At 46.8% G+C, this 12318-nt stretch overlaps 1 protein-coding gene across 2 annotated transcripts in view; it reads left to right on the top strand.

Moving 5' to 3' along the window:
• The first annotated feature begins 1546 nt into the window (after window positions 1–1546).
• The window catches only part of ATL1 (atlastin GTPase 1), a 193935-nt gene continuing 183163 nt past the window's right edge, over window positions 1547–12318 (top strand). For both annotated transcript variants that reach the window (XM_066608070.1, XM_066608071.1), the window contains exons 1-2: window positions 1547–1618; window positions 7811–7970. In XM_066608070.1, coding sequence (XP_066464167.1) covers window positions 7937–7970 — 34 coding nt within the window. In that variant the 5' untranslated portion in view covers window positions 1547–1618; window positions 7811–7936. The remainder of the gene's footprint in view (window positions 1619–7810; window positions 7971–12318) is intronic.

The raw sequence follows: 12318 nt of genomic DNA on the forward strand, positions 1-12318 counted from the left end.
CATAAGATATTGTTTTCCCTGATTATTCACTTTTCAGAGATCTTACTGCAGTCCCACACTAATACCAAGTTTAAAGGAGATGTCTCAAGGAAGCAGTGAATTTTTTTTTTTGCCCAGTCCCCCCCATTAAGTACACATTACTAAGCCCCCCTGTAAATGACATTTCTAGCTGGTTCGTACTTACCGTTCCAGCGTTTCAGCAACTTATAAAAGTTTCCCCAAGATGGCCGCCGGCTCTTTTCCCGTAGCTCGCTGCAGCCCGACGTGCGCGCTCCCGAGACGCTGCCAGCTGTGTCTCCATGGCAACCAGACGCCCCGCAGCCGCCGACCGGACCCACCGCAGCCGCCGACCAGTCACCCACCGCCAGGCAGCAGGTAACCGGCGCAGCCCCCCCCCCCCATCACAGCGGCAGCCCCCCCGGCGCAGCGACAGCCCCCCCCGGCCCAGCGCTAGTTCCCCCGGCCTAGCGACAGCCCCCCCCGGCCCAGCGCTAGTTCCCCCGGCCTAGCGACAGCCCCCCCCGGCCCAGCGACAGCCCCCCCCCCCCGGCCCAGCGCTACTTCCCCCGGCGCAGCGACAGCCCCCCCCCATCGCAGCGACAGCCCCCCCATCGCAGCGACAGCCCCCCCATCGCAGCGACAGCCCCCCCATGGCAGCGGCAGCCCGGCGCAGCGGCAGCCCGGCGCAGCGGCAGCCCCCCCCCCGGCCCATCACTTACCAGGACAGCTGGACGGCTTCTCCGGACAGCTCGGCAGCTCTGCACCTTCCTCTAACAGAGGAAGGTACAGAATGGCCGCTCCAGCGCGCTCCCGAGCAGTGACAGCTCGTCTGCGCATGCGCAGAAGAGCTGTAGCGGGGAGCACACTGAAGCGGCTCGTGCTGAATGGAGAAGACCGGACTGCGCAAGCGCGTCTGAAAAAGCAAGCTGCCGGCGAATTTAGACGGAACCATGGAGACGAGGACGCTAGCAACGGAGCAGGTAAGTGGAATAACTTCTGTATGGCTCATATTTAATGCACGATGTATATTACAAAGTGCATTAATATGGCCATACAGAAGTGTATAACCCCACTTTGTTTCGCGAGACCACCCCTTTAATCAATCGTTAGTAATCCCTTTTCTTTCTAATGTAGTCTAGTTTCTATTTTGAAGAGTGATACTTTCAGTTAATAAACATAACTATAGGATAAAGTCTCTGCTCCCCCTCGGGGAAATCACAAGCAATTATCTATGTCTCAGCATGCAAACTACAGTCCACGCTGGCTACCCGCCCCCATTTATGTGCAGTGTAAGTGACGTCACGGCAGGAAGTTGCTGTATTATCACAGTATTAGCATACTGACTCCTTTGCCCATTAATATCATGGCCACAAGAAAAAAAGCGAAGAAAGTCACGAGGTCAGTGACGTCACCACGCTGCTTAGCCTCGTTTCGATGACTCACGCACTAACGTGACCTATATTTTCCACCCATCAACTATCACGAGTTTTGCGTTCTGCTTTATAATAGCAATAAAGCTGTTAGGGGAAAAAAAAAAGCTAGTCCACGCCCACTTAAAGTTCAGGCGTCCTGTTTTCTAAACGGCCGTGTAAGTGTCCACTAGAGGGCGTTTGCTATGGTAAGAGTGTATGGCATTCGGTATAGACAGGGCTCCGAGAGACAGTTGGCGGGAGGGGGCTCTAGAATTGTACAGAGAACGTTTCTGGTCACGTGTGTAATCGGGGGCTCCTGAGACGTAGTCGTTACAGGTTTGAAATGGGTATACCGCCACTTGGTGGCCAAACTGTGGTATTACAGCAATATCTTCAATAAAATTGAATGAAGAGTGTACTGCTACCACTAAATTTGAGGGAGAAAAAGACAGCATGCACTATTTTGTCAGAGGCGCAGAATGCACGCATATTCCGTGTCCAACGTCACCCTGTGTCTGCTGACAGAGTTGTGTATTTTCCACAGCCGTAAACCAATGCTTATATGGCGTACCGAATGTGCTTCTAGAGGAGGACATCTCCATAATATGGCGCACAATTAAAGACAGTCAAGTGTTTTTTTTCTGTCGCATGCTATATGGGTCCGACAGAAGTAAGAGACATACAGCGGTACACTTCTGCGCACTTTCACATAAGCGTATTTTAATTCTATATTTGGTCCATGTTTTACATACCCTAATATGAAGCTAATGTAAATCTACGTATCTATTCACACAGACGTATTTTAAAAATGCAGGATGATCTGTTTTTGTCCGTTTTTGCCTCCATATTTGCATTTATTGGTATTATTTTCTATTGCGCAAATCCGGATCAGTATTTAGAAAAAAAAAACGACAGCAAATATGGAGGCAAATACAGATCAAATGAAATACTGATTTAGGCCTCATGCCCACGGCCGTGTTGGACTCCGCCAGCGGAATCCGACATGGCGCCTCCCAAAGACCCCTACTCACCTCTCCAGATTTGTCGCACGAGTCCCGTCTGGCGCACATACGCGGTACAGAGCATGACGCGCCAGCAGTGGGCGATGATGCGTAATCATGCGATACATCCGCTGTGCTCACAGCTGAAGTATTGCGTGATGGACGGCTTCCAGTGACTACAATGGAAGCCGGACGCGCGTTTTTTGCGGCAATTAGAGCATGCCGCGGTTTCTTTCATGCTGCTAATTGCGCAGTGTGAACATTGAGCTATTAGTTCAATAGAGCCTAATAGCTGCTGGATAACGCCTGTTATCAACTGTGGCAGAAATCCGTCCGTGGGTATTAGCGCTTTGAGCTTTGACAGACGAACGTATGTGCAAATACAAACACCGCAACCGAGCATATTTGCGCATGAACAAGGTTTGGAGATGGCAATAATCAGGCTGTTGGGCGATTGCCTGCGCATAGTACTGTAATTTTTGCACTCGCAATGCCAGTTCACACACGTGATACCCCCTTTTTGTGAAATTGAATGGCTATTAAAGCCTAACAAAGCCAGTTTCACACGGGCGATAAAATCACGTGATTTTCCAGTGATGCGAGAGCACGTGAAATCGCTGTAATATAAAGCCCGTGTATTCCAATGTCTTCCTTCACACGTGCGATGTTTTAGTCATGCAATGAGGCGCGAAAAGAAATTGCGGCATGTACTCTCTTGCTGCGATAAGCCTTTCATTTCTTACCCATGTCTTCCGATGGGGCCTCCAAAATATTGCAACGCACGAACTTGTGACATTGGTGTGATGCGAGATTTTCGAAAACACATTTGTCTGTTTAAGCCTTTAGTACGCTTCCAATGTCATCTGTAAGGGCTCTCTCACACAATCGCTTTTTACCGTATATTAAGTGTGCGGGTTTTGCGCGTTGTAATACGCGGTAACAAACTTTACATTACTTTCAATTGTGCCCCTTACACAGCGAGCGGCATGAGCGTGCTAAACAGATTGCACCGTGCACTATCTTTGCGTGTATCACGCATGCATACGTGCCACTTTAGTGTATGGGGCTGTCGGCATGCAGTAAATATGCAATATGTTGCCCGTGCCGTACAGGAAAAAAAATACTGGTGTGAGAGAGCCCTAACACATCTGTATTACGGGCGTATTATAATACGCTCACCTGAAACTGGGCGATGGGTACTGAATTACACCCGTGGACAGCTTCAGAGCTGCTGTAGTACCGCTGTGAATATAGGGCATAACTAATGGCCCTTTTACGATTAGCGGTCGGATTGAGGCTGGATGGCGGGTATCTGTACAATAATCATTCAGTGTAAATGCCGCCAACGTGTTCCACCATCATTTACTGAGCGATCATCGCTCCTGCGTGAAAGCACAGCAGCCATTATCACTGGGACCATCGCCAGGCGCTTTATAGCTTGACCACCGTCCCACGTAGAAGGACCTATAGGGTAATATGCACACGGCGTCTGAGTTAACATGTTGGTCATATACACCCAGAGAGCTCTTGCCACATATGTTATACCGCCCATTCACCCAGTGAAATATGGAGGTGATAGTGCGGCATATCTACGTTTTACTGTATAGGATACAGCAGCAGACTGTGCTTCTCTATACAGTGGGTCGCAGGAAAAGAAAGACTGCATACTCCACGGTGTTCTTGTTCTTTCTTTGCACTGGCTGACCTACGTATGTCGCAGCATTGTCAACGCAGTTTTTTCATATGTAGAATCTGTTTTGGGGGAAGAGGTGGGTGTTTCCTTTACAATTAATTACAGACAAGTGGAATTATTATACAGGGCGGCCATGGAAAATTAGGCCAGCACCACACTCTTAAGAAAGCTGTCTGAAAGAAAATCTTTGTTGTCCATAGCAACCAATCACAGCACAGCTTTTACTTTACTTCAGCAGTATAGCAACCAATCACGGCACATCTTTCACTTTACCTCAGCAGTATAAGAAATAGCAGCCAATCACAGCACAGCTTTCATTTTACCTCAGCAGTAAAATAGATAAAAGCTGTGCTGTGATTGGTTGCTGTACTGCTGAGGTAAAATGAAAGCTGTGCTGTGATCGGTTCCTATGGGGAACAGATTTGCTTTCATAAGAGTGTGGTGCCAGCCTAATTTTTCCTAGCCGCCCTGTAGAAGAGGATTTATTACATGCAGGGTGAATATCCATACTTACAAAGAAGGAATCTAACCAGAGCCACATAAGTTCACACCTGCCCCAGCATTTCAGTTTTTCTGTTCCATCTTAGAAACAGAGAAATGAAAAGACCAGCAGTCACATGATGGACACCAAAGGTGCCTGAGGGACCTTATTGACTGCAATGGTTTACATTATGGTGTCTGTCATTTGACCAGGAAACAGAGCACGCTGCATTTACATGGGCAAGTGCAATATCGGTCCAAGACACTGGGACTCATATCACACTTGCAAACCTGTGATGTTTATGCGAGTGCGATATGTTTTGTAAGAAAATCACCCATTATTCCCTATGGGAGCAAAACCACATCAGACTCACATGTACATGCCAGCACAATGTATGTTTATTGTTCTGCTCCCATGGGGATGAATGGGCAGTAGAGATGAGCGAGTATACTCGCTAAGGCACATTACTCAAGCGAGTAGTGCCTTAGCCGAGTATCTCCCCGCTCGTCTCTAAAGATTCGGGGGGCGGGGAGTGGCGGGGGAGAGCGGGGAGGAACGGAGGGGAGATCTCTCTCTCCCTCTCTCTCCGCCGCAACTCACCTGTCACCCACGCCGGCCCCCGAATCTTTAGCGTTCACTGTGTTACCCATGGCCGGATTATCGCTGCGGATAACACAGTGACATATCACCCGTGGACAGGAGGCCTAAGAGGTGGTAGTCAGAAGTGTGTTAGACCGGATTCACACAAGACGTAAAAATACGCCATAAAATAGGTACTTCTATTCCACTTGTGTTTTTGCTACTGTTTCGACTCTTATGGTGTATTTGCTGCAGATTTCTTTTGCAGATTTTCACGTAGCATTGAAGTCTATAATGAAACTCCAGCCAAAACCCACATCACATATAGAGTATACTTCAGAAGGAATTTCTGCAGTGGAAATATTACGTACGCAATTTTGTGTGCTGTGGATCTGCGCCTGCTTAATGGTTTAAACACATGAGCATGAAGTACTCCCCTTATAAGGCCGTGATAATCACAGTAACGAAATTAAACAAAACCACTAATCACAATAGGAGTTCAGTGGTTTGGTTTATACTGCAGGGATTTCTCAACCGTGAATACTACAGCCGAGAAAAGACAGGACTTGCCCCATCTTCCTCGTATGTAGCGAACACATCATGTGGGGCAAATCGTGCAGCCGCTATCTTCCCGCCTCTTTTTTCAAACTCCTGCACTTTGGCACTGAGTTTGAACTGTCGGCGAGAGAGAAGAAATCTCCCTCTATCAGGCGCAGCGGCAGGTCTTCAGACACATAGATATCACGCAGATCCTGAATACGATGACGTTTGGCATGTTTTTGAGCACTTTGCGCCATTTTAAATCTTCTTTTGCAACATTTTTGACTGTTTAGGAAGACAGACATATTTCTAAATCCCAAAACGTATTCCTGCCCATGACAGGTCATAGCTGGCACTACTTGTTTTATACCAGTCTGTAGCAGAGACAGCTCTCATAAGACACTTTAGGAACATGTTCGAGACAGCTCTCAAACTAATGAGATGGCGCCAACCGCCATCCCTGATAAATCTGCCCCAAGGTGTCCGTCTGACTTTATTTGTAGGTAATAGGGCTACAACTGTATGCTCAAGAACGCTCAGCACAAAGTATTTGCATACGAAGGAGGCTGGATGAGGTACTTTTGCACGCGTGTCTGCGCATATTACTGTACTTTTTGCGCATGCAGGGCCAGTTCACATGCGTGTGCGACACACCTTTCCGTGGATTAAGGCTTATTAGCCTAATGAGGTCCAGATGTGTTCTTTTCCCTGCCTTTTGCGCAGTGTTGCATATTTCCGCACCTCCCATAGACTTTGATAGGACCTTTGCTGTGCAAAACATAGAAAAATAGAGCAGGTCCTACTTTGTTTGTGCAAACAAAATGCATTTGTGGCAATAATACCCATTGAAACCAACAGATTCTATTGTCTGTGTTTTGTGCGCACACTCGTGTGACGAAGCCTATAGACATATAGGAGTTCCACAATAGTTTAGTAGTGATAGAAAACCCTGAGCTCTATAAGAGCCATTCACACTGGGCTGTAACCATCCATGGATCGTATAGGATTATATACAAAAAAAAACGTATAAAAAAGTATCGCTTCACTTTTCCATAGGCTAGAATGGGCAAAATATAGTTCAAAAATGGAGATGAGCGAGTATACTCGCTAAGGCACATTACTCGAGCGAGTAGTGCCTTAGCCGAGTATGTCCCCGCTCGTCTCTAAAGATTCGGGGGCCGGCGCCAGTGACAGGTGAGTTTCGGCGGGGAGCGGGCAGGAGAGAGGGAGATCTCCCCTCCGTTCCTCCCCCACCAGCCCACGAATCTTTAGAGACGAGCGGGGAGATACTCGGGTAAGGCACTACTCGCTCGAGTAATGTGCCTTAGTGAGTATACTCGCTCATCTCTATTCAAAAGCACACACTTCTGACTAAATTTGACCTCCTTTACATTTGTAAACTTTTCTATGCAGGACAGTAAAGCCTAGCAAACCACGCTTTTCTGTCCCACAACAAAACGTATGGAAACGTATACTTTTTTTTAACATTACAGTGGGAAACATAGGCGTTTTTTGTTATCAAATACCTTAATGGAAAAAAAGTGTTCAACTACAAAACTGGATTAAGGTAAAAGAGTTTACTGTGAAAAACGTAATGCCAAAAAGGACACAAATGTATAGAAGCGTATGGCTGTCCGTTTAATGTATACGTTTTTTAAAAAGGCATATTTTTGTATACGTCTTTCATGTATTGTTAAGGGAGCATTCACACAGTGTTTTCAGGGGGTCCGTCAAAGTTGCTGTGACAGAACCCCGGAATGGAGAGATGAACGCAACCATTCACTGTCCTTAGTGAAACGGACTCCGCTTTGGTATCCGTTAGTCTCCATTTTACTTGGCGTCGGCTACATTATTCTCTACTCCATATATAGCAGAAGCAGACGGAAACCTTGTAAACAGATACCAAAGCGGAATCTGTTTCACTAAGGACAGTGAATGGTTGCGTTCATTTCCATTCCGGGTTCTGTCACAGCAACTCTGCCGGACCCCGTGACGTAATCACACAGCGTGGTGATAAACGCTGTGAGAACGCCGCCTCACATATATATTGAACGTAGATGAAAATCCTAATGTGAAGATCCCCTTGTGTTTCCTTATTGCACAGCGCCCTCCTGCCCACGTGACTGGTCCTCCTCCTCCTACCCTCAGCATCCTCTCATCCTGCAGAAGCAGCTGAGGCTCCATCACCCGACGCCTCACACCCTCCCGCTTCCTACTGCCTCACCCTGTCATGGCTCGAAACCGCAAGGAAAGAAATAGCTGGGGTATGTATAACCTAATGGGGGCTCCTTCCTAGATGGCAAGGAGGTAGGTAGACCGGTACATGGCAGCCTCTTCCCTGGGTGTGTTCCATTGTATCTTGCTGTGTCTCTGCTATGCATTATACATTGTGCTGCTTTACTGATGTGACACTGGGAGAGGAGGAGGAGGGGGGTTAATGTCGTAAGAAAGCTGTTGCCAGGTGGAAAATGTCCCAATGGTCCTTTTTTTTCTATTATATGTACACAAAAAGTGAGCTGCAGGCGTAGCTTGGGATAAGCAAAAATATCAGTCTGACAAGTATTATGTTCACTCGGTGGGGCAAGTCTGTTCTGCAAGAGGTTCTGCAGCAGAATGGAGTCTACAGTAGCCTAGCAAATGGATAGTAGTCTGTTATCAGTACATGTTTATCATTCCTGCTTCACCCTGCAGCCTGGTAGACATGGCTCTGCTACTTGCTAATTAGATATTCATGCTATTCTTGCAGGCCTCAGCTTTCAGCACCAAGCATAGTCATAATGGCAGAGTCCATCCACCAGTGCTAGCAAGTTATCCTGCCCCTAGGAATAGCCTGTTGTAGCTATTTCTGGGAAGACTGCTTGACAGCTATTATGGGTACCATTGCAGCTCGCACAGAGTTGTCACTCAGCTTTCTGGAGTCCTGAAAGTCATATTTGCTAGGTTAGACACTTATGCAATCCCCTCTAGGATATCAGTATATAACTAGGCAGATTTAGAGAAGTCTTGGAAACTTGACGACAACCACTGTGGGAGCCATATTGCCACCCAGCTTTCCCAGAAACAGATTTACCTAAGAAAAGACTGAGTAGAGTTTTTTATTTATCTTTTAACCATTCAAGGATTTATAGTCAATGGTAATTTTTATTATTAATGCTGCCTGTGGTTATCCTATGAAAATTACTTATCAGCCATCCTTTAGACAGGTGATACATGATTGAATGCTGGAGATGTGATCGCTTGGATGTTCTACCCGAGTCCCCTGGGTGAGTGAAAAGTTGATGCACATGTGTGACCACTGCTTCGTTCACTGAGCACGGTGCTTGGCTATCTGCTTCAGAAGTGCTGGGCACGAATATGTACCAACTCTCCATTCACCCAGGGGACTCGGGTGTTCCATTCTCTTGATCTCTTGCAGCCCCCCAGCAATCACCTATCCAACAGATAAATGAATTTTTGACATAACCCCTTTAAGTTCATGATTTATATACACAGTTTATTTGTGGGGCTCATTATTTACAAACATTATGCCCCTTACCCATCACTCCATCCTCTCTGTGCCCACTCTCTACATCGGGAGAGTAATGGTCCATTTACACGTAACGATTATCGCTCAAAATTCATTGAAACGAACGAATTTGAGTGATAATCATGCAGTGTAAATGCAAAAAAAGCGCTTACTATTCGCTCACAGTTCGTTATCGCTGAATTGCTGGCATCTCGTTCCGTATAAATGCTCGCTGCTCAGCGCTTTACATAGAAGGTGAAACGCTGAGGGAGAAGCCAGCAATCCAGTGGCGAAGTCTGTCTGTCTAAACGCTCTGCACAAGTGCTAACGATCTAGCGGTGACGTCAGCGCTAATGCAGTTGTTAAGCTGACTGTCGGCCCATGTAAAAGGGCCATAACGCTCATAGTTTAATGACACCTTTGAGTGGAAAATCCATTAGTCGGCGTGTTTGCTGTACATGACGTATGGGGTGGGTCTCCACACTGCAGACATTCAGTTTCCATTTATAAATCCCATAAATAATACAATCGACTCTATAGCTTTCTATGTTCTGTATTATCGTAATCTTTTATTTCTACAAGGATCGGAAGAATGCAGGTTCCATCTTTATACTGTTGTACATGCAAAGTCCTTATTTACAAAAAAACAATGCAGTTTATTATTACGTAACAGTTGCTAGTTGCACTCATGGAGATGTTTTTTGGTTTTTTTTACTAATTGCTCATTATACATAAAATATTTGTTGTCCTTGTCATTGCTCGTGTGTGATTAGTGAAGGAATGCTGATATAATTCTATAATTAATTTCTAGGGTCATTAATAGCCCATGATGGGTGGCATACAGATCACAGTACATCGGCAAGTAAGAAACTTGATAATATTTCGATCAGAGCAGAGAAAATCACCTTTTAAGGGCTTATTCACACAAGAGATACTAGCGCACGTTTTGTGTGATGTGATGCGCACAAAATCTGCATTAATATGAAATCTATTCTTTTGAATGTATTTATTCACATGAGCTATTTTTTCTGCGAGGAAAAAAAATTGCTGCATGTTATATTTTTGGGTGTTCCCGTGGGAAAAATTTACCCGTTGTTTCCTATGGGATCTTGGAAACAATCGCATGGCACTCACATGCCATGCAATGTGCATACAAGTGTGATTTGTCCTGTTGAAAAATCGCAACAGGTGATTTTTAATCAAAAACGCTTAGCATTGCTGTTAAAAATCGCATGTTGGCAAGCCCGATATTGGACTGAGTTTCCCAGCCCGATATTTTGCTCGCCTGTGTAAAATGTAGCCTCAAGGAAGCCTATAAATTATCTTCGATTCTGAGTAATGATTACTTGAAATTACAAGCCTAAAATCTGAAACTGCACTACTAAGGCTTCATGCCCATGGGCACGCACGGATTCTGAGTGTAGAATCCTGCAGCGGATTCCACCCGTGCCTGCAGACATGAGGCAAAAAAGACATTTACTCACCTGTCCGGACGCGGTGCAGGCCTCCTCTGTCGCGGCCAGATTTTCTTTCTTTTGCACAGCGGATGGGCTCTGCACATCGGCCGCCATGCCTGTGCATGCGCTGTGTTTTTTTTTTCTTTTTTTTAAATCTTCTGCTTTCCCGCGAATCAATGGCACGTTCGCAGTGTCAGCAGCGGGCGTGTGGCGAATCAGACAGCTTCCATTGACTTCAATGGATGCCGTCCCTGCGAGATCCGCAGAAAAATGGAGTATGCTGCGTCTCTTCCCCACCGGGAAAAAATTGACATCTGTAGGTATTTAAATTCCTGCAGAATGCAATTTATAGTCTATCGGCATATTGAACTGCGGATCATCTGCCCGGGTGACACTTGCGGACTCCTTAATTTAATTATGCCTGTGGACATGAGGCCTTAGGTTGCCTGCAGACGGCCGGGTCGGATCCGGCAGCGAGAATTCTCGCAGCAGGACCCGACCCGAGCGCCTGCAGAGAGCAGCGCAGAACTCGCCCGCTCCCGCAGCTCCGGCTCTTTCATGTGCCGGCTGCCGAGCAGCCGGCGCATGCGCAGAGCGGAGCCGGCGGCCAGGCAGTGACGTTTCTGTGCGGGGCTCGAAATAGAGCATGTCGCGGTTTGTTTTCTGCGCGGGATTTCGCGCAGACAAACCGCGGCCGTCTGCATAGGATTGCGTATTGTAATGCAATCCTATGCAGGCGTGTAGGGGTGGAAATTCTGTGGGGAATCCCGACGTGGAATTTCCGCCCGTCTGCAGGCGGCCTTAGAGATTCTGATGACAAGATGTCCACGGCTGATTTCCGCCAGTGCAGTGTCACGGAGGCTCTGCACCAAATATATCAATATTCCTACATATTTACAAATAGCTGGCACTATTCAAGACAGCCAGGATGTAGATATTGATGTGGATGGTGATTTGGAGCCACACAACATTTCCAAGGTTGTGATAAAAATGAGAAGGGGACATACTATCAGAATCTCTCAGTAGTCCAGCCCCAGACTTTAGACCTCTGACTTCAAAATAACCAAATCACAGCATAGAAGTAAGATTTTAAAGGGGGTACTGGTGTACCTTGACGCCGCTGGAAGCTAGGGGTTTAACAGGAGGAACGCCCCTGTCATACCCCTAGCTCCAGATTGGCTGCAGACCGAGAAGAGCTCAGAGGAGGCCGACATCAGCTTGCAAAGTCCGGGCCTCTGCGAGACGCGCACAGAAACAGAACATGCCGCGATTTGTTTTCCGCGTGTGTTTTCATGCGCACAAATCGCGGCTGTGTGCTTAGGATTGCATTTTTCAATGCAATCCTCTGCAGGCGGGCACGGGCGGAAATTCTGCATTATTATCCCGTTATAATCCTTTGGCATTTCAGAACACACATACTTTAAAGTTTTATTCTGTACAGCGCCGCAAACAAAGGGGCATGCTGCGCCGTCCTCTCCCTGCCTGCATCATCTACAGTGACCTCCTTCTCCCTACTTGTGTATAGGGGGAGAGGTGTCATTCTAGGTGATGCGGGCAGGGAGAGGCCGCTGCAGCACCTCCCTTGTGACTCTGAGCACCGTTCAGGATCAAACTTTAAAGTATGTTTCATTTGAAATATTTCAGAATAAA

The sequence above is a fragment of the Eleutherodactylus coqui genome, chromosome 6 (assembly GCF_035609145.1).
Source record: "Eleutherodactylus coqui strain aEleCoq1 chromosome 6, aEleCoq1.hap1, whole genome shotgun sequence".
NCBI classification, from domain to species: domain Eukaryota; kingdom Metazoa; phylum Chordata; class Amphibia; order Anura; family Eleutherodactylidae; genus Eleutherodactylus; species Eleutherodactylus coqui.